Raw genomic sequence first — 26,198 nt, 5'->3', positions numbered from 1 at the left:
AGGAAGCTGACTCCGGGGCAGTAGGAACTCGGCTCAGATCCCATACTCCTCATTCTTCTTGGTACTGGAAGAGTTCATGGGTGCTTTATTAAATTATTCATTGTCAACTTTAGAAGCCATATATTCGGATACTTTCATTTTATAGAAGTCCAGAGCAAGAAAGTAAGTTGGCAAAGAGAAAGATCCAAAATGAAACTCCAGGTTTACTGATTCTCATGTCAGTGGTCATCTCAACACAGCCATCATTTACAGCTATTTTAACACTTTATTATTTTTAACCATGAAATTAAACTATCCGATATATAGTTTAATTTCATGGTTAAAAATAATAAAGAGCTAATATGTTAATTAGACCAGACAAAGAACGACCATCCAGAATGATCTGGAACAACCTTCCAGAATGACCAGTAGGCAGGGAGTGGGGCCACGAGGCATCCGGGGCCACAAGGGCTGAGGCGGCCGGGGCTGAGAGGGTTGACCCTTCCACAGATTTCATGCTTTGGGCCTCTAGTCCTATATAATAAAAGGTTAATGTGCAGCCGAAACTGGTTTGGCTCAGTGGATAGAGCGTCAGCCTGCGGACTGAAAGGTCCCAGGTTCGATTCCGGTCAAGGGCATGTACCTTGGTTGCGGGCACATCCCCAGTAAGGGGTGTGCAAGAGGCAGCTGATCGATGATTCTCTCTCATCGATGTTTCTAACTCTCTATCCTTCTCTCTTCCTCTCTGTAAAAAATCAATAAAATATATTTAAAAAAAAAAAAAAAAGGTTAATGTGCAAATCAACAGAATGATAGAATGACTGGTTGCTATGATGCACACTGACCACGAGGGGGCAGACACTCATTGCAGGAGCTGCCCCCTGGTGGTCAAAGCTCTCCCATAGGGGGGAGCACCACTCAGCCCAAAGCTGGGCTCATGGCTGGCTAGTGCAGCTGTAGTGGTGGTGGGAGCCTCTCTGGCCTCCACAGCAGTGCAAAGGATGTCCAACTGCTGGCCTTCAGTCGGACATCCCCTGAGGGCTCCCGGACTGCAAGAGGGTGCAGGCCAGGCTCAGGGACCCCCTTCCCCTGAGTGCACAGATTTCATGCACTGGGCCTCTAGTATTTAAATAATTCTCAAAGGTATGTCTGTGTCTCTGAGTTGTAACTTTGAGACACTTTAGAAAATAGAGATTTGTATAGATAGGTAGAAAGACAGATAGTGATAGATAATGAGCCTTTTTTGTTCACAGTCAAAATATCTTTGTTCACTAGAAATTTTCTATTTCATAGGGTTATTTTACTCCTGTTTTATCTAATTTAATTACATAACAAGAGGCATTTAAGTAAAAGGATAATAGGTATAATAAATGATATCTGATGTATCCCTTTTTTGGAAGATACACTTCCCAGAAAGCTAAGAAAATGAATGACTAATGACTGAACAACACAGAGATTTTTTTTTTTTTTTTAAACAACACATAGGTTTTGATGGGTATCATGTCACTCTGGTTTTAGAGTCTTTTGAATATATTTGAAAGACTGATATAACAGTTTTATTTTTAAACGTCACTTCACAATATGCTGAAAATCACAACTTTTGTAATTATTAATGGTGAAAATGTTAGATGTCAACTTAAAAATGTAAAAGGGGATGCATAATTTCAAAAATACTTTTAGGGAACATCTACTCCAAAACAGAAGAGTATGCAGGCCGCTGCCCTACAGTGAGCCTGATGCAACCCAACCTTTGAGAGTGGAAGTGAGCTGTTCGGCCGCTGCCCAGCAGTGTGTGGCCAGGCTGCCCCTCACCTCCATGATGCAGGCCAGCTGCTCCATTTCATTCTCCCCGGCAAACAGAGGGCAGCCCGTGTACAGCTCAGCCATGATACATCCCAGGCTCCACATGTCAATGGCCATGTTGTAGGGATGGCCCAGAATCACCTCTGGCGATCGGTAGAACCGGCTTTGGATGTACGAGTACACTATGAGCAAAAGAAAGAGAAAACTTCCCTTGGAAAACCTCCTCCCCAGAGCATCCTTCTCCAGGCTACCCTCTCAGGTGAGGGTGAATGATAATTATGACTCCCTACACCAAGCATGTCAAACTCGTGGCCCATGGTCCACATGCAGCCCACAATGAATATTTTTGCCACTCAGCCAACATAACAGTATATAAGAAACGTTTTAATAAAAATTTCATAACTTAATTTTTTACAATATCCTGTTATACATAATCTTTACATATAAAACCCTACTATGCAAATAGACTGAATGGTGGAACAACTGAACAACCAAAAAACTGGTCACTATAATGTGCACTGACCACCAGGGGGTGCATGCGGAACATGGTGGGCATTGGCAGCAGGCAGCAGGGCATGGAACATGGTAGGCATCAGCCATAGTGGGATGGTGGAGTAGGGGCCCCAGACCAAAGCAGGGCTCTAGTTGCTGTCATCCAAATGAGCTTCTGGGGGTTACTGAAAATTTTTTGTTCCTGCACGCCAGGGTCCCTGCTGCCAGCACCAGCCCCACTTGCACCCATTGCTGGCATTGGAGCCTGCTCTCGCCCGATCCCGGTACTGGCCTTGATCACTCAGTGCCATCAGCAGGTGCATGCGAGCAGTAGCTGCTGGTCCTGATTGCCCCTGAAGGCTTCTCCACCTCCCCCTGCTCCTGAGGGGTGATTGGGGCAGCAGCCGACACTCACTGATGGCACTGGCCCCACTTGCACCCATTGCTGGCATCACCCCAATTGCTCTGTGCCATCAGCAGGTGCAAGCGGGGCCGGTGCCATCAGCATGTGGGAGCAGCAGGGGGCCATGGCTGGAGGGTTAACCAGGGGCACCAAGGATGGACTGAAATCTGTCCTTATGCCCACTGCAGCCTCACAGTTCACAGTTCCTTTTAAGGTGCACAAATTTGTGCACTGGGCCCCTAGTTATTAATAATAAGCTACAATATTTGCTAATGACCGATTGTTATAATTGTGCTGCATTAATTTCCCTATGTGCCTTTCATGCAGGCACACTGTTTCTCTCCACTAATACTAGCAGCAGATATTTTAGTAGCTGATTACCACATCATTAGTCTTGGACTGACTTGTTTGGTGTGAGCAACAGGAAATATTTTGCTTTCGGAGAACAAGAAAAATAGGCTTATTTGCATTAATCTTATTAAGGGTGCCATTATTTAGTGTCTGATAACTTAATGTTCAAGAAAAAATATTAATTTTTATTAAAATGTTCTATTATTTTATGTTAACAATTATTCATTTATTTCAGCCCTTTGTATTCAGCGTCTCTATTAAAATAGACCCATGTTTGTATGAAAATTGAAGCTTTTGTTTTTTTGTGGCCCACATAAACTTTAACCTTGTTTATTTGGACCTTTGAGTTTGACATGCTTGCCCTACGGGCTTTGCAGAAAATCAGAAGTACAACTGAGCGGCACTCAGGAGTCACACCTTGTATCTAGTCTCATCAAGTCTTACAGCCGCAGGCTTGTTATAGAGGTTATTAGCCTCACTTTATTGATAAAAAACTATTTCCCTATAGTTCTAGGAAATCAATTTTAGTCAATTAAGCTTTAAAAAAAGGAAACATAAGACTAATATAAAACTGAGTTTCCAAACTATCATATCAGTTTGGAGTAGACATCTTCAGAAAGTATTGTGATTTGGCAAAGAAGGAGGCATATGAGAACTAAAAAAGAAGCACACAAAAGGCACAATTTAAAAATGTATATTCAATATATTATGTACATATGTTGTTTAATGTAAAATGTGGAAGGGAAAGCTCAGTGGAATCTCAGGAGACAAAGCTGCATGGAAGATGATACTATAGGGAGACTGAGGTTGGAGAAATGGAACATTTTCATTGTTTTCCCATGCTATTATTGATGATTCCTTGGATGGGGAAGGACAGGGATCCTATAATCCCTTCTTTGTTATAGTAAGGATATGATAATTTTGTGACTGAAGGCAAAATAAAGATTTAATAAAAATCACTTTTATGTCCTGCCTGCTTCCAAAATGGATTTGAAGAACTTGTCAACTAAAGTAAATACATTACAGGGTAGTGTTAAAAACTGGGTTTAACAGGTTTAACAGATACTTGCATAATGATTACTATGTGCCAGCCACTATTCCAAGTGTATATATAGATGAACCCTTTCAATCCTTACAACAACCCTAGGAAGGAGTTACTATTATTGTCCCCATTTTAAATGAGAAAAATTAGGCATACAGAGATTAAATAAATGGTCAAGGTCATTCATCTATAAGTGGCAGAACTGGGGTTTGAACCCAGGCAGTTCAAGTCTAGTGTTTCTATTCTATACTGTCACACAGTTAAACAAAAGATAAAGGGAAATGTATAAAGAGGGATATGACAGAAACCAAAGATAAAATAATTACGAATTTGCTTTTGAACATTCTGCCAGCCACTGCACCTATCATGTTATCTTTCTGTGTCTTCCACTGGACTGTAAGCAACCTGAGCACAGGAAATGTTTATTTTTTGTTCCTAGTATCCAGAACAGTGACTAACACATTGTAGATACTCAATAAGTCTTTGTGGAATGGTACTTGTTGTCAACAGCAAACTTGATAAAAGTCAAAAGAAGAGACTAGCAAATCAAGTTCAACAGTTTGTGCCAATGTTCTCAGGGCTGTTTGCTGGATTCTAGCTTGAAAGAAGTATAAAGCCTAGGGAGCCTAGGGCAGTGAATCCCAAACTTCAGAATGGCCATGTGCAGATTCTTGGGTATTCCCCCAGAAAACTAGATATGGCACATTGGGGGTGAGGCCCTGGAAGCTATAATTTTTGAGGCCACAAGTGATTCTGATGCACATCTAGTTAGTTTGATGACCAGTGCTCTTGGGTAATTCCTAATCCACAGAACACGAGATCTGCAAAGGACGCCTAGTGGCTTTAAATCCAACCTTCTCATTTTATAGAGGTAGAAATTTAGTCTCAAAAAGTGAAATACCTTGTGCAAAACCATGCAAGCAATTCTATCAACTGAGCCCAGACTAGAACCCAAGTGACTTTGTTATAAAGTACTTGTTTCCAGCAGAGAAAGAAATCTCGATAGGAAAATTCAGACAAAGACACTGGAATGGGGCTTACCTTTCTCATGCTCAAAACAGCTTGATCCAAAATCAATAACTTTAATAGAGACTTGGCCTTTCTGGTATAACACAATATTTTCCTGAAGAGAAGAAGGACATACGTCACATTTCAATAATATTGTCTTGTCTTCTATTGACTTAAATGTCTGCCATTCTCCAGGACCCAGTCCAAAATTAGACTACTTCATGGTAGACTCCTCCCACATCTCCTCCAAATCCCATGTATTTTTTTACCTTCCTTGACATCCCATTTGACTTGCATTATATACCTCTTACTTGCTGCTTTGCAGTATCTCTTTTACATATATTTTGCCCTTTCCCCATATAGATTATGCATTTTTTTAAATCTCCTTGGCACCTGGTCCTATGCCTTGCTTACATAAGGTCTTAGAAATATCACTGACAGAATTTGATGTATCTATTCAGTGCCCAGTCACATAGTTATGACAGTAGAAGACTTAAGCAAACAAGTAAAAAGACAATGTTTTGATTGGAATTTGTGATTCTTAGGCTGACTTTGGGGAAAAGGTGAAACTAGGAGTTCCAGCAGTGTCATGGATAGAGAGGCAGATCTCCTGGGCTCGCCTCCATGAGCATGACATTATTCCACTGGAAGATTAAACTACTAATCATGTTTTCAAAAATCTGGATATCAGATGAATTGATTATTATGAATATCAGATGAATGAATTGTTTTCTCAGTCCCTTACCATTATAGATATGGAATATCAGCATTAATCCAAAACCCCTGGCACCATAAACTAAGTACAAATTTAGTTCCCATTCCTTTTTCTAAAGAATATTTGTGTTAACTGAAAGAATAGAGTCAGCAAATCTTAAAAGAATGAGAATTTCTTGTGTGTCTCTAGGCCAATGAAAAGTATCCTTAGCTAGAGGGAACTGGCCTTCCAATTTATTGGCAGAAATCACTTGGCAGGGAGAGGGGCGGAGGTCATGGATGCATCAGGCCATCACAGGTCTTTGATAATAAACATTAAGTTCATAAGAATAACTCTAATTCTTGAACCCACATTCATCATTCTGTGGGTTATATGCATACTTTCCTACTTGGCACATACATTCCAATTTACTTGACCTATTTTTCAAGAAAAAAAATAATTTGGCTACCAGGTGTTTCGTGAATTTCCTTGGTGAGAGTCAGTCCCCTATGCTCAAAGGCCATTGTTATTGTGATCCGTTGAAGCTGCAAAGCTAAGGATTAGGAACTTGAGTATGGAGCTGTACCGGCATTGTGAGGCTCCTCCAGGCAGCCCTGAGAGAACATCTCTATTTAGACAATCATTAATTGTCTAAATATACCAAATTATCTAATGGATTACATTTTAAAAAAATTAACCATTTTGGGGTGTGAGGAGAAAGAAATGAAAAAAAGTTAAAGGATATTTAAGTATCTGTGAAAGTCAGGTTGATTTTGAAACAGCTCCTGACCCCATATCTTCATACTTTTATACCTTTTCTCTAAGGACCTCTCTATATTCCTCACATTTACTAGTACAATCATTAATTCATCTAACAAACATTTACCTACATACTGACTGCCATTTCTATTGTCAGGTACAATGTTAGGTCCTGAGAATAAAATGGTGAGAAGACATGATTCCTGATCTTGAGAAAACTTGCAGTTCAGTGGCCAGGTACATATAAGCAAACAACTCCTACAGAAAGCAATCAGAGCAGTAACAGAGCTAAGTACAGAATGTTAGCAGGACATGAAGGAAGGGCACATCCATTTCGAGTAAGAGTAGTAGTCAGAGATTTGCTGTACCCTAAGACCAATTCAGAGTAGAGTGGAGATAGTGAGGATTTAATACAGCTGAGATCCAGCCCCCTGAATGACACATCTTCCACAGGAATGCCCTACTAGGGTGTCGAACTCAATCAGAGAAGGGGCCAAAATCTAAAATCCAGCCTAAATCGCGGGCCAAATGGTTTACTGAACAGTCATAAACTGACAATGTCATAAACTGACAGCGGAGTGCAGTGATGACAGTGCGGTGCGGGCCACATTGCAAGGCCTGGCGGGCTGGATTTGGCCCGCGGGCCTTGTGTTTGACACATGTGCAGACCTTCCTATTCCTATATACCTCAATGACACCATCTTTTTTCATTGTCCCCAATCCATCCCTTAGTCTTCACAACCTATGACTACTTGGCTTTCATCTGAGAGCTCTGGCCATGATTCTGTCTAGTTACCACTTGTGAAGAGAATGGAACAGTATCTGAGGGTGGGAACCAGCTACCCTGGCAGGATAGAAGTTGTACTCACAGGTTTGAGATCGCAGTGAATGATCTTCTCTAGATAAAGCATTTGTAAACACTTCAAAACAGAGAGGGTGAAGCGCCGAACTACTGTCAGACTGAAGCCTTGAAAGCTATTATTCTTCATTAACTCATACAAGTTGATTCTTGGAAAGAGAAAGTGATGTATATCAATGTAAAAAGTATAAAATTCTAAGTCTGAACCAGCAAACAATCCCATACTACCTGGTTTCCCTCTGGTAATAGGCAAGTGTCAGACCAGGAGGCAGGGCTTTTGTGTCCTATAAACTCAACTTTTCCATTGATTCATGGGGACTCCAGGGTGCCACTCAATTGTGCTGGCCTCTCAGATGTGCCCTCGTTTCTTACATGAGAAGGTCATTAAATAACTTTGTTATGTTGCGGGTGTTAAGACATTGGACCAAATTTCTAAAATATTCATAGTTCTTCAGGCCCTTGGGAAGAATCCAGGAAGTTCACCAGTTACTCAACCCAGCAGCCACTTCTGCACCCAACCCTAAAAGACTATGTACAGATGTCATGTTTGCCCTGGATGGTGTGGCTCAGTTGTTTGGGTAGCATTTTGAGCACCAAAAGGTTGCTGAGTTTGATTTCAGTCAGGGCATATGCCTGGGTGTGAGCTCTCCATCCCTGGTAGGGAGGCTTGCAGAAGGCAGCCAATAGATGTTTTGCTCTCACATTGATGTTTTTCTCTCTCTCTCTCTCTCTCTCTCTCTCTCTCTCTCTCTCTCTCTCTCTCTCTCTCTTTCTCTCTCCCATTCCTCTCTCTAAAAAGTCAATTTTTAAAAATTATTTTAAAGTTTAAAAAGAAAATAAACAAAAAAGAAAGATGTCAGGTTCCCAATAGATAAGGGAGCAAGAGTGTGGGCAGATGGGGGCTGGAGTAAAACAGAGACACCCTACCCTATCTATACCAGGCCTGACCACTTGGTTCCATCTGTCACTTTGCAAGAATAAGGCCTCATTCTTGCCAGATTTTCCCAAACTTTCAAGACAAGCAGAAGTCTGCAATATTATATAAAAACCAGCCATATTATGTGAAATCTGCTGACTTAACAAATGTTGGAAACTAATGCAAAGCATTTTAACAAGTAAAATGTATTTGTGGGCTACCAGGTTATAACCTCTGTTCAAACTGTAAGATGGGGAGAGGAGGGCTAGGACACAGCCCAGAAGTGACTCTGCATCAGCCTCTTTCTGATTTCTCCTAATATTCTATCTCTAAACTTTATCTAACTCAGCCTGCATTTAGGAAGCCATTCATTTGTGATGGGCAGAGTGGCCTCATCCTAACCAGCTCTGAGACCTGGGCAACACTGCAACCTCTCTGAGCTTTGGTTTTCCCCCACAGACACTGCTCCTCCTGACTTCTTAAAACACTTTCAAAAACAATGACATGCTAACTGTGCACTTGATTAATGACCAAATCAGGCAGCCTGGGTTGCCCATGTTGTCACAGGAAGAGAATTCACTTGTGGAAAGTGGACATTTTGTAATCACCAGAGATGGTGAGGAGAGTGTCAACTTCACTCCTAATTCAAATTTAGCTAATTTCTAGAATTTCAGTGGTGGTGTCATGGGGAACACCAAGCTACCAGCTCAGTAAAGCTGATAATACTGGGCTTCTGAAAGGTCACCTCTATTCTCCTTTGCTAAATGCATTCTAGGTCTCTGATTTTATTTAATTTTTAAAAAATATATTTTATTCATTTTTTTACAGAGAGGAAGAGAGAGGGATAGAGAGTTAGAAACATCAATGAGAGAGAATCATCGATCAGCTGCCTCTTGCACACCCCTTACTGAGGATGTGCCCGCAACCAAGGTACATGCCCTTGACCAGAATCGAACCCGGGACCCTTCAGTCCACAGACTGACGCTCTATTCAGTGAGCCAAATGGGTTTCAGCTGATTTTATTTAAATTTTATCAGATGAAGATAGATATAGAGACAGTAAAGCAACAAGCAGACTGTCAAATTACAGTGGGGAGGGTAGGGAGATCTGGGGGTGATAATAGATCAACTGAAGGACTTGTATACATGCATATAAGTACAACCAATGGACACAAAACTCTGGGGAGGGAGGGTATGAATGGGAGGGGGGATGGTAAGATATGTACACAGATAATAATTTAATAAAAAATAAAAATAAAAAATAAAATAAAACTGCAAAAAAAATTTTTATCAGATGGTGTTCCCAGAGAGAAAGGTAATTAAATTAGCATGTCCTTCCAATTAGCACACTCTCAGCTCCAATATTCAACTAGGTGATGCCAATCTATTTTAGTCAGGTTCTGCTCTCTTACCAAAAAATCTGGTCCTGTCCTTATTTGCACAAAATCAAAGCTTTTCCCCCACTCTAAGAAGCTGCCTGCTTTCCTGAGTTTCAACCTCTACATCACAGGGTGGTAAAGCCAGTGAATAGGGAAATGGTAGCAAAGAAAAGTCCTTTTTAACATATTTCAGTTTCACTCTTGAGGGCAGAGGCCTTGCTTTGGTCATGTCAGCCAGTCCAGCACGCAGCACCTGGTGGCACATCCTGTGTATGCTTCCAGGTGACAAGCATGAGGAAGGCATGGGGTGAGATTGGCAGCTTTTGGTCCAGTCTTCTTGCTCTTAGGCTTTCTCTATTGTAGTAATTACATGTTTATATCCAAAAAAATCTAGTATATGATCTCAAAGTTTCTATTCTGTCACCTTAAGACATTTTTTGAAAGAAAATGAATTTAAAAAGAAAAAGAAAATGCAGCTGACCCCAGGAGTTCGAAGGTGATGCAGAGGTGGTTGCGGAAGTAGAAAAAGTCCTTCATGTGCACCACATTGTAGGTGTTGTCCTTGTCCTTCCTTCTAAGAGTGTCCAGGATCTTCAGCTCCACCAGGGCCTGGTGGTGAAATCTGAAGTGATTGGGGAGGGGCAGGGAGAATGAGAAATGGAGACAGGAGACATGGTGTCATATCATGCTGCAGCAGTAGCCCATTTCCTCATTCCTCAGCTCCTTCCCTTTACCCTGGCAAGGCAGAAAGCACTAAACTCTCCATACCTTGCATTCCCCTTCACCCCACCATGAAATCAGATAGGTAAAAAAGAGGAAAAGATCAGAGGAAGGGGTAGAGTTGGGAAGGGTTGGCATTATGGAGGGTCCAGAATCATGCAGTCCCTCCTCTATAGCCTATACTACTATCCACCCCACCTCTTCTTGTTCCTGATGATTTTCAAGGCCACCAACTCATTGTTTTTGTGATCCAAGCACTTGGCCACCTGTCCAAATGACCCTTTCCCAATCATCTCCAGAACCTCGTAGCGGTAGGCAATGTGGTCATGCAGGACCTACAGAAGCCAGGCAAAGGGTAAGGAGCAGAGCCATAGACTCTGAGGTTCCCTGACACTGAGGCCCCTGGATACCCATTGTCAGCTCATGGATGACTCCTGGGGGGATCTTTCAGAACTGCATTGGGCACTAGTGCAACTTCCACCCTCATCTTATTGCTACTGCAATGGTTAGTTTGTTGTCTTGATCCCAGGCACCCATGTGATACCAGGAGAAGTCCCACAGGCTCTATCCATGTCAGGTGATGCAAAGAACATTGGGTGTTCTCTGGGGAAGAGCAGCTTCTGTTTGGGGGAAGTTCTGTTTATGACCTCTGATGTGACTCCATCAATGAGAAAAGGCTTTGTGTTTGTTCTGTGTCTTTCTGGCCAGACCTGGTTCTCTTGACTTATCCAGATTTAATTCTACCTTGGACTTAGCAAGTTACCGAGTTACACAACTTGGACCTTTCTTAACTAAGAAGAGAAATAATTTCCAAGAATTATTTCCATGTCCCTTCATGTGCTGAAAACTATGAAGCAACTGTTTAGTCAAAGCAACAGGAAATTATACATTAAAAAAAAAAAAAACCTTTCTGAGTAGCTTCAGACAAGCCACATACCCACTCTAAGCTGAGTGCTATAATGTGAAACAAGGTTGTAGATAAGATATCTCTAACACCTTCCAGCTCTGAGAATCTGTGATTCCTAGAATTACTCATGAATTGGGGAGAGATGAAGGAAAAGTGTTCATGTACAAGTCTCAGAATGTATTTGTGATTGTGTAGTGGGGATCTGTTCTCATAGGAGGAATTAAGACCATGCACATGTACAACTTCAGTGATATGTGGAAATAAATTGTTCTATTTGTAAAGGTTTTGCACATGTTGATGTAAAGATATATGTGGTTCCCTGGCATTTGTACATATCTTCTACATGCCACTAGTTTGGAGGTATCGTAAGTATACACTTCACACTTGGACATTGATTGAAGCAAAGTACAAGGCCATACTCATTTTTTTTATAGTTTCCTTAATATTTCCAGAGTCTAGCAGCTGCCCAAGTATATGATAGGTTCTAAATAAATAATGATTCAATTAATATTTGCTGAGGAATAAATATGAGAATGAGGTTGTGTTGCTTGTTTGGAAATTTGCTATGTACATTGTATATTTGTGCATACACTAGAATGCAACAAAGATGGAGATTCCAAGCACACAGAGAGCACATATATCACTCTTCCCTGACCAAAGTATAGCTCTCTAAGACTTGAGATTGAAGAATTGAATTCCAGTGAATTAACTTAAAAGTAGTGCTGAAATCCCTGGTAAATTTCCCAGAGACTGTAGGCCCAGGTGAGGGGGAGAGGAAAGAAGAGGGAAGGGAGAATGTGAGGAAGTCTATCTGAAATGGTGGTAAGATTTATATTAAAGATTCTTAATCAAGGACCCATTAACTATCCCTCCATCCCACTGAAATTTTGTGTCTGTGCAGAGTGCCTTTTCTGATGTAAGGATTTATAGCTTTTATCAGATTCCCAAAGGGATTCTTGACCTAAAAGTGTTGGGAACTAGGGCTCTAGATAGAGGATGTGTGCCAGAAACTCTAAATCCTTGCTTCTCAAAGTATGGTCTGAATTTCAGAAGCATCGACATCATCTGGAAGCTTTTTAGAAAGGCAAAAATCTCAGGTCCACCCCAGACCTGGTGGATAAGAATTCAAAATTTTAATAAGATCCTCAGGTGATTTGTGTGCATAGTAAAGCTAAAATAAAGACAACCCTAAATGCTATTAAAACAATCTGTCTCTTCTGTGAAGTCATCAAAGACCAATCCTGTCTCCTAAACCTAATCAAGTTATGAAGTGTCCAGAAGAGGAAATTCCACTAGCCCACCATCCTAGTGGAACAAGCATTACTTATTTGGACAGCCTCAGAAGTGGAAATTTCTTCCTGAAGCAATAGGGATACCTTCCACTGCCCAGATTTCACCTGAGGCTGCAGAGATGCCCCATCCTGGAAAACTGCAGAGATACAGAAAGAAAACTGAAGGAAGTCAATCACCAGGGATTCTATGCACCAGGGACTACAGTGGCAAAAGGGTGTTTTTTTCCCCCCTTTATTTTTATTTTTTGTCTGGTGAGAAATGACATCTACACCAATACAAACATGTAAATTGACCATCATTTCATGACACCCACCAGCCAATCAGGAGTATGCATACTAAAGAGTATGCATAACCTGACAAAGATGGTGGTGCCCCTACCCCCCAGTCGCTCCAGGCCTCTGGGCAGCACTCATGCAGACACAGAGTGGTCGAGGAGAGTGGGGGTGGGGGAAGGCGAGAGGGAGGCAAAGGGAACTATAGGAGCGGTGCTCTGGCTGGAACAAAGACTGAAGGCTCAGCCGGCCAGAGTGAAGACAGAAGGTGGTGACCAGAGTGAAGGCCTGGGTCCCGAGTGCCAAAGGAAGACCAGTGCAAGCAGCCAGGGAAAGAAAGGCCTATAGCATGAATCTTCATGCAACAGGCCTCTAGTTTATTATAAAATAGAAAAAAGGTCCATGTATGGGCTGGTGTGGGGACAAAAAAGGAAATGTTGGGGAGACTGCATCTTATTCCATAGTCAGTATTTTACAAGTGGGTCCAGGGCTATGCAGAAGAGCCTGTGGGAGTTCACTCAGGAAACTGTTACCCCAAATACTCTTAGAAAAAATTATATTCTGTTACTAGGGTAGTTTGTATATTAATTGCATGTTTTCCCATTTATAAAAATGGCATTTCTTTGGTTTGGCACCTACTAGAATACTTCAGGATGCCTAGTCCCAGATACATCCACACCAAAGGCTATAAAATACCCCCCACTTGTTTCCTTTCTAGGCCTTTTTGTTCCCAAGCCCCAAACCCCCGCAGTTTCTATTACCTACTCTCCCATCACCTTCATATAGGAGCCATGTTCATCATCAAAGCTCATCTTGCTGAATTTCTCAGGAGCCACGTGGAGCTTCTTGGCTTTGAGCCCCAGGAACCACAGCTCTGTGTAGCCCAGGATTTCACTTTGCTCATAAGAAGACAGTTGATTCCTAAAACACCTTAGGGCCTCTGTGTGAAAAACACTGTGGTTGTCAGTTCAGGTAAGGCACCTTGGGATCTGCCCAAGGTGGAGACGATGGCAGCCCTTCCAGTTTGTGAGCCAGTCAGCCCTTTCGGCACCTAGGTAGCTTACTAAGTAGTATGCATCTTGGGTCTCATACATCCCTATGAGACCCAAGACCTGTGTGTGTCTCCATATATACAGTATAAGCTGACTAAGGCACGTTCCTGCCCCTATGAGACCCAAGACCTGTGTGTGTCTCCATATATACAGTATAAGCTGACTAAGGCACGTTCCTGCCCCAGAAGACCTGAGACCTGAAAGAGCAGGGAGACCCTTAGCAGCTCTTCAAAGGCAGAACTGTAACATGGATACATGTCAAGGTGTACTGATTTCAACAACCCAGGAGAAAAACACAAAGGAAGTGAAAGGGAGAATTCAGCCCAAGTTAATTTGGTATTGGGCTGCACAAATATTTTACCATGAGAGGGTCTAAAACAGTGTTTCCCAAACTTCTCTCATGATGAGAATCACCTGGTGGAGTTGTTAAAACACAGATTCCTGAATCCCAACTAAGAAGTGCTAAACTAGAATTTTTGGGAACATATAGGTAAAATTGTATACTTAACTAGTGCTCTAAGACAGATTTTATATACAGAGCACTAAGTTAGGTATGCAATTTTACCTATATGTTCCCAAAAATTCTAGTTTAGCACTTCTTAGTTGGGATTCAGGAATCTGTGTTTTAACAACTCCACCAGGTGATTCTCATCATGAGAGAAGTTTGGGAAACACTGGTCTAAAAGCTACGATGTCTTCAGGGGCCAAGCAGGTAACATAAATATGACTTTCAAAGCCCAGGAGGTATTTCCAGCTGAGCCAGGGAGTCCCTCAGACGATAAGGGAGAAATAAAGCCCTTCTCTACTCTACACTGGCCCAATCACATCAGGCTCCTGTGTTTGGTCTGGGGGTGGGTGGGGTGGAATTCAAACTTTGAGATGTAGATAAACTGGAGAGTGCTGAGAGGAGGGAAACCAGGATGGGGGAGAAGAAGAGGAACGGTGTTATTTAACAAACTGCTGAGGAGTTGGAGAAGGAATTACTGGAGGAAATAAAAAAAGACTTATAGGGGACAAGACCTGTGTGTGTCTCCATATATACAGTATAAGCTGACTAAGGCACGTTCCTGCCCCAGAAGACCTGAGACCTGGAAGAGCAGGGAGACCCTTAGCAGCTCTTCAAAGGCAGAACTAGCTCAGAACTAGAATATCTCCTAGGGGGCATTTTCTGGGCTGTTTTAGAAGTAGCAGCACAACCAATTTCAATGATGTGGGAGAATAGCTCTGAGCATCAGTGTTGGGACATGGTAGATGCTCAGTGGATTTGGGTTTTCTTCCTTTGAACCTTAATAGGTTATGAATCTCTGAACCTTGTGAGGAGTCAGCTCCTGGCCAAAAACTGATGTATAATCTTTCAGGCCTGACCATAGGCAATTATGAATACTTTACCTGGCCAATGCCATGGGGAAGCTGCCTCCCCACACCAGCCTTGGTGCACAGCCAATGCATTGAAATCTGGGAAGAGTTTAAGTCAAGGACTCAGGGTCCCTTGCTGGCCATGCACTTATACAAACCTAATCCAGGAGCCTCCATTCAGAGGCCTCTGCGGGTATTTCTGCCAAGATCTCTTTATCAAGCAGATGGGGCAAACTTCAAGACATTTTCCCCACTCTGACTCAGTACTCCGTACTTTTCCACTCCTAGAACTCCTCTTTCCCCTCTCCTCTATGAAAGGACAGGAGCTGGGTCAGGCTCTCCAGGCAGTGTGAGCTAGTGCCTCTGACTGTGGTGATACCTGTGACCCTAACCTGGAGCCAGTCCATGGGTGGGAAGAGGGAAGAAGAGGAGAAACAGAGGAGGTCAGTGTTTTCTCCTAGTGAGCATCCTGCTTACAAAAGGCTTGACTGGCCGAAACTGATTTGGCTCAGTGGTAGAGCGTCGGTCTGCAGACTGAAAGGTCCCAGGTTCAATTCCGGTCAAGGGCATGTACATTGGTTGCAGGCACATCCCAGGTAGGGGGTGTGCAAGAGGCAGCTGGTCGATGTTTCTCTCTCATCGACATCCCTCTCTCCTCCTCTCTGTAAAAAATCAATAATATATATATATAAAAGGCTTGCCTGTTCTTTCATTTTGGCTTGTTGCCTTAATTGACTAATCCAATACCTAGCAGCTTCTTCAGCTCAGCTTAGCTCTTCACACCTGACCATGGATAACCACCCCCCAAACCCTGCTATTGCCCCGAAGGCATACCTGTTGCTGTCAGAGGCACCTTGTGCTTCCTTTGTGGCTTCTCGTTGGACTTGGAATCTTGGGAGTTGGTGCTTGAAAGGGAAGACATTTCTGAAGCCCTGTCTTCAGAGGCCAGCATCTGATTCTGATTTTGATTCTCCTGTTCACGGAAAGAACTTGTGATAAAGAACTCCTTAGGCTTCTCTTGGGTGTCCTAAAATATTCACCTAACCAAGAACACCTATATCCAGACAGGCTCTCCTCCTTCCTCTCCAGGGAGAATTGGTAAGGATGAGACAATATGTTTTCTTAGTCTTTCCCTTAAAGAGAGTATCTGTCTGGCTCATCTTTGTGAGATCCATGTACATTATGCAGTTAACAGTATGCACCTAATACCTCCAGTGACCTCCCTGTAGGAGGATATTTATGGAACAATATTTTACTGCTGCTCTTGAGAAGGTCAGTTCCTAACTAGATAAAGTGACTTGTCCAAGGACACAAACACGCTTATGTGTGTATAACACCCTTTAACTTGGCACTTTCTTACATTATCTCATTTGGTCCTACCTCAAAAAGGGAGGAAATAATGGAGCCAAAAAAAATTTGTTTTGTACACCAGACACTTCAATTTTCCTTTCCTCAGTGAATCCTCATAACCCTGGAAGAGCTCATTTTGTAGATTAAAAAAAAAAAAAAAAAAAAAAAAAAAAAAGTCAATGACTTAACAGTATTTGCTGAAAAATTACATTCATTGTAAAAAGTGAAAACAGGACTAAAACCGAACTCCTTGCTGACTTGGGCTTTTCCCACCTTCCTGGGCCTTTCTAAACGTTGGTTTTGGACTGAAATCAAGTCTTCACCTGCCTGCTCAGATCACCCATTGCCCAGCACTCACCGTATACAGCAGAGGTGGCTTCAGCAGGATGTTGTTGCTGATGTGTGGGAAGTTAACCATGTTGTTCTTCCCCTTGGTATCCACCAAAGGGAGTGAAGTAATGCTGGTGTTTGTATCCTATAGAAGGAGAAAGTGGAAAAGTTGCAGAAGCCTCAGGCAAGAAAAGGTCTCTGGGAGTCATTTCTCCCAACATCCTCCCCACCGCAAGGATGAGCCTGAACCAAATCTAGGCCTTAATTAATTAATTAATTAATTAATTAATTTTAATTTATCTTTATTGTTTAAAATATTAAATATGTCCCTTTTATTTACCCCTTCAACCCCCTCCACCCTGTGCCTGCCACCCCCAGGCTTACTGCACTATTGTCTGTATCCATGGATAATGCATATAAGTTCTTTGGTTAATCTCTTTCCATCCCCTTCCTTCTCTCTGAGATTCATTTTTAAAGTTCTTGGAGAGAAAATCAGAGCGATCAAGCAGATGGCCTCTGGGTTTGAATCCCTGTAAACAGTTAACACTCTAAGCTGCAATTATCTCATCACTACCATGGGGACAACAATGGGACCTACCTCATACTTTCTGTGAGGTAAATAAGGCAATCTATACAGAATAGTCCATAAGTGATAGCCATTACTATCATCACTGTAATATCTTACAACCTCAACATGGGAAAGTTCTTCCTGAAAATTTTTCTTGGTACAACATAGTTCCCACTTACTCTACATTATTGACTTGATCTACTCATTTGGATTCCTCCCCCACCCTGCACTGACTGATTAGGAAAGAGGTAGCTTGACTATGAATAAATAGAACAATTAACATCATGTGGAGATGGGGCATGGTGGTGTGGATAGAATCTTCTCATTGTGGTATGCTGAGTTGAACAAAAATGCCTGTTACAAAGTACCCTGCTGTGCCACCTGCCCTCATCCTCTCCTAGAGAAAAGACACTAAGCATCACTTCCTACCTTATGCAATAATCGGGCCATTCTCAGGTTCGTGATCTTAGAAGATATCTTCTCAGCGTGAACACAATGGTTACACTCAATTTGGATCAAGTGGAAGAGAATTGGAATAATGCTTCACGTGGTTTCATCTCGAGCCACTGAGACATTTCTTTTGCTTCATTGCAGTAAACAAGATACGCTTAAAGCCAGCTATCCTGACCCCAAAACTAGGAAGAGCTAAGAGAGACTCAAAGAAGTGTTGAATGAATGTCTAAAAGACTGAGTGAGTGGACACTCAGACAAATGTTCTTTCTAGCAGTATTTATCCTGGATTAATCTGTCCTATGGTTTGCACACATTTTTTAAAAATCCACATAACCTTTTTATCAAATAAAATTGTAACTAGAAAGAACCCCAGGACACGGGAAGAGATAAAAAAAGCTTTTCTTGCTAACGAGGAGAAAATGCCCATAGTCTTGCCCAGGAATGCTTTTACCCTCAGAGTGGTTTTGAAGGGAACCCACTAGAGTATTAGGCACCCAGCCAGAGCACCAGTGACCTTATCAGAAGAGATTTCACATCTAAAAAGAGGTGGAGAGGGAAGATGAAAACAACAGAGCAGTGTGTCCGAAAGGGTGACAAGCACACAATGAGGCATGTGGCATAATTGTGAATGGTATACAGATAACAGCTATCTATGAGTTAATTCTTATTTTAATATTTATTTGAAAATTATAATTAACACATTAAACCTGTAATATTGTGGTTATTATTTAAAATAAGACTAAAATTTAAGTTAAAAAATAATGTGAGTACTATATACATATGGCAAAGATTATGAAGGTAGCACTGAGAAATAACTAAAGTTTAGCAAAAACAGCCTACAGTTTGAATCTAGGTCCTATTCTTTGAAGTAGAACCCAGGGATCTCTTAGGAATTGAATGACATTTATCCAAAGCTGAGGCACAGCTGGTACCAGACTCACACCTGTAAAACTTAGTACACTGGCTGCATTGAAATAGGCACAGGGTACAATACTTCAACTTAATATCACCTATCATAGCTAAGCCCTCCACAGAGCTGTAATGGTGTGGACTATTTAATACAATCTATCTCAATCTTCTGGAATAGAGTTATGATAGGAGAGGGGACTGCATAGAGCCTGGGTCATGGTCTCAGACCAAATTCATTTGATTAGCTAATGTATACTATACATAGAATGATGTTATCTATTGGATAGATATTATGATGTTATTGTCTATTGGATGGACAATGATGCTATCTGAGCAAATACTGCAATGGCAAATCTTAGTGAGTCCCAACTTCTCATCAAGTTTGTAGGGTTTAAAACATATAATTATCAATACTGACAAGCTGGCATTGAGAATGATTGGGAAGACTGGACAGATAAATGAAAAAATACATTAGCAAGACACAATCCAGACTAAATGCCAAATGAATAGCTTGACAACGAGTATCAACAAAGAAGGAAGAGATCACTCTGAATGCAGTCTGCCCAAGAGAATACAGGGAGGCTCTTTGGAAGGGATGTGGCTTGTTCTGGGCTGTACTTGGGAGGAAGGACAGACAGCATGTTTATTAGGAGAAACAAGAATATCTGGGCACACTCCAGGGTCTTCACTGCTCATGCAGTTGACCTGGAGGACAGTGTACACTGGATAGTGGGAGGCACTAAATGCTAAACTAAGACATGGTCTTTATCCTATGGACAACAGTGAACCACTGTGCCAGTTTGCCAGGCTGGGAGTGATATATGCAAAGCAGCATTTCAGAAAGATCCCTCTGGCAGCAATGGGGCATAAAATAATGCTCATCAATACGGACTCTGAAGCAGACTCTGGTTTTGAATCCCGACCACACTGCTCATTAGCTGTTTGGCCTTCAGCAAGTTATTAATCTCTCCTAATGTAATATGGGGATGATAATAGTACCAACCCCTTAGGGCTGTTGTGAAAATTAATTGAATTCATACATGTAAAGCACTTAAACCAGTGTCATGTATATGCTAAGGTAAGTGTTTACTAGAGCTCATTTTCCTCATTTGTAAAATAGAAAAAGAGAGATCTTTTCTTGTTTCTTGTGAAACAGGAAAACCCTGGACTAGAAGTGATGCAGGATGCACAGATGGTGTGGGGCCTGAAATTATTAAAGGAGCTGAGGATGATTAATCTGAAAAAAAAGAAGAAAAAACTCCTGAGAGTTTAACAATTCTGATACTTCCATATATTATACTGGATTCAAACAATTAATAAATAAATGTAGATGGTAGAAACCTGGTTTCTCACTGTTAGTGTGGAAATTTATAGATAATCATGCTCAACATCAGCATTACCATCATGGATAATGGATTAGAGTTGGAGATATCATGTTTAAACTCATGTTTAACTTAATATAGGTACAGAAGACTACATACAGAAATATTTACAGTAAACACTTACCAGAGGGATATATATATGCACTCGAGTGTGCACATACACACACTTCTTTGCTTTGTCAGCTGAGAGGTCATAAAGGAAATAACACTCCAATAAAAGCAAGCAGCTAGCACTCAGATCGTGGTTTCTAATTCCTTTCTCCAATAAGAGGAATGAAGGCTCCTTGGAGAAATAATTGATTTTAGGACTGGGACAGGAAATGTATGAGATGAGCCTGAAGATCTTGTAGTGACAGAAAGTAAAGAAGTGTTCAAAGAAAAACCTCAACCCCACAATGATGTGAGTGTGTCAGAAAAGTACCTGAGCCAACTGAAAGAGCTGCCAATGGCCAAAGCTGGAACAATTTTAGCAACAAAGTAAAATAATATTGGATTATAACTCTAAGTATAAAATACATCTTCGTGATTCCATACTGATGTAAATAAATTATTTAATAAAGAAATCCATAGGGGAGAAGAGACATGTCTTTCATGCAGAAGAATTTCTAATACATTGTATAGATACTCCACCCTGAAAGAGGAGGAGCACAATGCCCATTCCTTCAGCATGCTGTGCAGAGTGACTGGTTTCCAACAAGCCCAGCATGGGAAGAGAGAAACCAGACAAGCCCTGCCTCTGCAAGGTAATCCAGGGCAGCATCAACAGTCACAAGTCACATTGACAGTATGTTGATAGAATTTGGTGAAAGTGGTACTTTACCTCAGTGAACTTCCTCCCAAAACCTATATAGCCCTAATCTTATAATGAGAAAAACAGACAAATTCCAAACCAGTAACTGTCAAGGTCATAAAAAAGGGGGTCGGAAGAGTCTGAGAAACTATCACAGCCAAGAGGAAGGAGCTTGGGGAGACATGAGAATTAGATGTAATGTGATATCTTGGCTGGAACCCTGGAACAGACAGAAGACATTAGGTTAAAATTAAGAAAATCTGCCTAAAATATGGAGTCTCCTTAATAATAATGTATCAATATCTGTTCATGAATTGTAACTAATGCACCATACAAATGTAAGATATTAATAATAGGGGAGTGGTATGTGGGAATTCTGTACTATCTGCTTATGACACTTTACAAACTTGTTCTACAGGGTCTAAGGAACAGGATCTGGTCACAGTGTGGAATTTAAAAAGAGTTAGCTTTTGGTTTGATTAAAAGAAGGATTTCTTAAGTTTAGAGCTATCCCAGAACGGAGCACGAGTCCTCGTGAGGTGTGAGCTTTCCATCACTGGAAGAAGCCCGAGCCCTGAGAGATGTGCACAGAATTTCTCAAGATGTTATCGCCAAGATCACATCTGCCTGTGAAAGTCATTCAAGCAATCCTGGGAGTGTGTCTTGAATGCAATCTTCATCCTCGTGTGGAACCAAGGTTGAGAACCGTTGCATACAACAGTGCTCCCCAACCTTTGTCACATCATGCCACCCCTAAACAATACTATTTGTATGACAAGCTGAGGTGAAGAGAGGCAGCTCTCAGCCAGGTGCTAGCAGCCCTGGGTTCCAGCTGCCCCAGGCTTGACCAGGCCACTTTGAGAGCTGGTAGCCCCCACATCTCTGCACACCACACCCGGTGCAGGGATACCAGTATGTTACACAAGTTTATGAACTTGCTTAGTAGTTTGTTGTCTTAAGCATCTTCCTCAAGAGACACACAATGCTCCTTAACAACACTTCATTCTTTGGTAGCATCCCCCGAAGACAGAAAGAAGAAGGTGCGAGCTCCTGTATTCAGGTGGCGAACGGAATTTTTCCCTTAACAATGAGTTTCATGACATTGTTCTGTGATCCCTCGCTGACCTCTGAGCTGATATAGTAGGAATCTCTCTAACAATCTTGAACTCTGTATCCAAATTTAGACTCCTCAGAGTAAAAAGGAGTCTATTCACAGGAGTACCTAGCATAAGTGATTCCTTTGCTGCTGAGACCTTAGAGCTGAGTGGTAGCTGGCAAAACCTCTGGAGGGTGGGAGCTCAGAAGGCAGGGCATCAGAGGGAGCGTGAGGGCCTTTTCAGGGCTCCAATCTGTGCATCACAGCCCCCAAAGGCCTCACCACCAGAAAAATTAATGTGAACATCCTTTATTTTCCAAGCTTTCTATATGAACATTCACTGCTCATCATTTAAAAATACCATTATTTTTATAAATACTATATATTCCTTGCAGTGCGAAAGGATTCAAATGTTGGGATCTCCCCTCCCCTCCCCCGCTCTCCAGCTGTGCTAGTCATGGCTGGTGACAGATCCAGAGGGCCTGGTCCCTGAACCAACTGCACCAGGGGAGCTGATAAGGAGCCTCAAGCCTCATATCCTGATCCTCCTCCACCTCTCTTGTGCCTCTGTCTTCTGAGCTGGAAGCTGTTGGGTTCTAACACTTCATTTGTTTTCTCAGAAAAAATTAAAAAAAAAATAAGTAAATTCCATCGCATTCCCTTGCAAAAGCCAGCTCACCTTTCTCAAATAGAAGCTGAGTTCAGCTTAAAAGCTGATCCACAGAAAGGTGAGAAAGCTGAAACCCAGGTACACTTCACCATCATCTCCCCCCTCCCCCCACTGCCTCTCCACCTACATCTCTGGCATTATTGCAAAATAGCTGCAAAGATGCCAAACTAGTCCAGTTACTGGTTCCTGTGACTCAAGGATTCTTTTAGAACAGCTCCTTTATGTCTCCCCAGCTGGGAGATACATGGCATCACAGAGACACATCATTCTTACCACATTTACTGAGCACATCTATGTGCCGGGGAGTGTGCTAAGCACAATCACATGGTCCAGGGGTATTCAAATTTGTCTAAAGAGAGTTTATAATACAAAATCTCCCTGGTGGCAAAGCCCAGAAATCTTTATTCTTAAAACAACAAAAAACAAAACAAAAAAAAACAAAAAAACACCTAGCTGAGTTCTGAGCAGCCAAATTTGGAAACCCCCTTTTGGAACTAATCTCTTCCACCGCTGAACTTGGTTTTTCTTTATGTCATTGATGTTGATGTACCATCCTCATTTTTTATGAGTTCTTATCTCCCCACAATGAACTCCTATGGCGGCAAATATTAGGCCCTTCACCAAGTGCCAGCTCCCCGGAGCAGTTCCTCTGGCTGGTTCGTCTAGGGCTCTGATCCCCCACCCCCACCCCCAGTGCCTGTGTGTTGATGTCCATGCCATTATCACAAGACTAAGCTAGGGTAACCTCTAGAGCCAATCTTGGATGTGCTGAGTGTCTCTGGATGGGGATGGGGTTTTCATTTAAGTATCATCTTTTTTTTTTTTTTTTTCCTGGGGTAGCAGGATAACCTGCAGGTTGCTTCTAATGAAGGCTGCCTCTTTATATGATACAATGAGGAAGTGTCCTTACTGAAAATCTACAAGCTGACTGCAGTAAATAGGACCCTTTCACCTGCAGTAGTGAGAGTGAGAATTTTTTACAAACTTGCAAATTTTTTACAAACATGATAATAATTTATTATCATGAGAGGCATAATTGTATTAGAAAGAATCTATTCCTTTAAGACACTTTGCCCACAGTATCCCTAGTTCAGGTACCTATTGTAATGGTCTCCTCAGTAGTTTTCCTGCTTCTCTTCCAGTCCATCCCCCAAATCTTATAGTCCATCCCCCAAAGCCTAAGTGACCTTAGAAATTAATGCCAACGTCTGATTTTGTTGCTTAAATCCCTGGGGCATAGAAGTCCTGGCCTATAAAACCCTCCTAGCCTCATCCCCCTCCCAGCCTCATCCCTCGCTATGGCCCTGGCCCTGGCCTTTCAGCTCCAGCCATTATGAATGACTTGCAGTTTTCAAATGCAAGTGCTATTTGAAATAGCCCTTGCTATTTCACATCTCAACACTTTTAATCCTGCTCTATTTCTTGGAATGTTTTCCCAACATCCATCCCATCACCACTTTCTCCACTCTAAGCTCCTATCATTCATCTGGTGAATCTCCCCCACCCCACCCCATTTCAGCACTACTTTCTCTGTGAAGCCTCTGTCACCATCCCTCTTGCATCTATAAGCCTCTGCTACCTCATGCTCTGTATTTGCTTCATTCACAGAAACCTGCAAGGTTGGTTGCACAAGGTTGTTTTACATCTGTCCCCCTCTGTTGGACTATAAAACACTTTAATAAAAGATCTGAGTCTCATCTCAGAATCCCAAAACCTACCATGGTTTCTCACACATAGTAGGCATTATATATTTGCCAACGAAAGGAAGGAAAGAAGAGAGAGAGACTGAGAGAGCAGGAAGCACTAGTACCTCAAAGATTTGAAGTCCACCCATTCCCCAGTGTGTCCACTCTACATGGCTTCCATTCCCACTAGGGGCCAGTGCTCTCCTGCTCCCTGGACTTCCCTTTGGAAAGAAAGCCCCTAATAAGCTAATTCATACAAGCAAATCCCCTCCCATATGCTGTTCTCAAAGGCTATTGCATTTTCAAAGAGAATTTGCCAAAATTTATTTGTTCCAAATAAATAAATCTCTACTCAAAGAAGACTTCTTAGCACTGGGAGCTGGTGAAAGGGATGGTTATTTTAGGGAAAGAAGATTCTGCAAACCCTCTCAGGCAGGAGCCCATTCCCATGAATCATTGACTTATCACTTCTACATCAGAATGGAGGAAGGAGGTGCACAGAAAGGTGAAATTTCCAATTCTATGCCTACATCAGTATCCTCTTCCTGGTGCCACTCCACTTCCGCTTCCCTGTTTTGCCTTTTCATCATGCCAAGCCCCCACCCCCAACACGCACAGTTTACCCACTAGTCACAGGGGAATACATTTCCTGCTGAGAGCTAAAGGATAATATGGCTGCTCCCTATGTAGGGCTAGTTAGAGCAGAACCCAGAGTCACATGGTCTCATCTTATTACCTTGGGTGGAACCCTGGATGTCCTCATCTGTAAAGTTCAGGAGAGGAAGCAACTGGCTCTCAACAAGGATTAGAGCCACCTGGTCCCCTGCCCAGAAGCCACCCAGCCTTTTCAGAAAGGCACACTTCCATCAAACTACACTGCCTCAATCACACCTATTTTTTAATTTTTCTCAGCTGGCTCCTTCTTGTCTCTGCCTCCTCCCCATTAAAAAAATTAAAATTAAAATTAAAAATTAAAAAAATCCCCAAGTGCCTGGTCAAGGTTGGGTGGGCAGATAAAGGTCAAGTTATGTGGTTTCAAATCACGGCTTCCTCCTTGCAGGCTCCACAATCCTTTCTCAGAAGCAATAACAGCCAAGAGATCAAAACAAATGCATTAATGTAGGGAGAGGGTGTGATGAGGAGAGAGAAGAGAAACCAATTGGCCTCTAATTGGGGATTCTCTAAAAAACATCAGAAGTGCACCACAGAGAGCTGGGAGAAAGAGGGAGGTGCCAGACTTCTCACATTTCTAAGCTACTATTGCTGGCAGACTTTAGGCAAACCACAGCTTCTCTCTCACTGCTTCTTCTAGCTGATTCTGCTCTTAAAGCCCCTTTATTGTATTTGAGAAAGCTCAGGATGCATAGCCAGAAGGTAGTGGCCTTCTGATACACCCACAGTCCAGGCTAGCTCCTGGAGACCCATTAGTAAAGTGAATGTGATCAGTCTCTAGGGAGGATCAAGCCTTCATCCAGCTGATGCATGTCCTCCCAGGGGCCTTCCCACCAGGCTATGCCCTGGTGATGATGGAAGAAGACCTTGGCTACCCTTAAAGCTCCAGGGAAGGGCAAGAGCATAAGCCTGTAAGCCCAGAAGCTTGGAGCTGTTTTCTAATGCACTCACTGGAAGGCCTGGGGGGAGCTTCTCGTTCAGGGTCTCTGGACATGGAGCTTAGAAAATC

The 26,198-nt window shown here is 42.2% G+C and overlaps 1 protein-coding gene across 4 annotated transcripts in view; it reads right to left on the bottom strand.

Annotated features, from left to right (window-relative positions):
- DYRK4 (dual specificity tyrosine phosphorylation regulated kinase 4) overlaps positions 1-26,198 on the bottom strand; it is a 66,646-nt gene that overhangs the window by 10,409 nt on the left and 30,039 nt on the right. For all 4 annotated transcript variants that reach the window (XM_084880337.1, XM_084880334.1, XM_084880336.1 and 1 more), the window contains 8 exons: positions 16,993-17,109; positions 16,119-16,257; positions 13,653-13,816; positions 10,603-10,739; positions 10,166-10,306; positions 7,401-7,539; positions 5,112-5,193; positions 1,792-1,964 (listed from right to left, as the gene is read on the bottom strand). In XM_084880337.1, coding sequence (XP_084736463.1) covers positions 1,792-1,964; positions 5,112-5,193; positions 7,401-7,539; positions 10,166-10,306; positions 10,603-10,739; positions 13,653-13,816; positions 16,119-16,257; positions 16,993-17,109 — 1,092 coding nt within the window. The remainder of the gene's footprint in view (positions 1-1,791; positions 1,965-5,111; positions 5,194-7,400; positions 7,540-10,165; positions 10,307-10,602; positions 10,740-13,652; positions 13,817-16,118; positions 16,258-16,992; positions 17,110-26,198) is intronic.

The sequence above is a fragment of the Pipistrellus hanaki genome, assembly GCF_964339955.1.
Source record: "Pipistrellus hanaki genome assembly, chromosome: 3".
NCBI classification, from domain to species: domain Eukaryota; kingdom Metazoa; phylum Chordata; class Mammalia; order Chiroptera; family Vespertilionidae; genus Pipistrellus; species Pipistrellus hanaki.
This window is presented reverse-complemented; position numbering and strand designations above follow the sequence as displayed.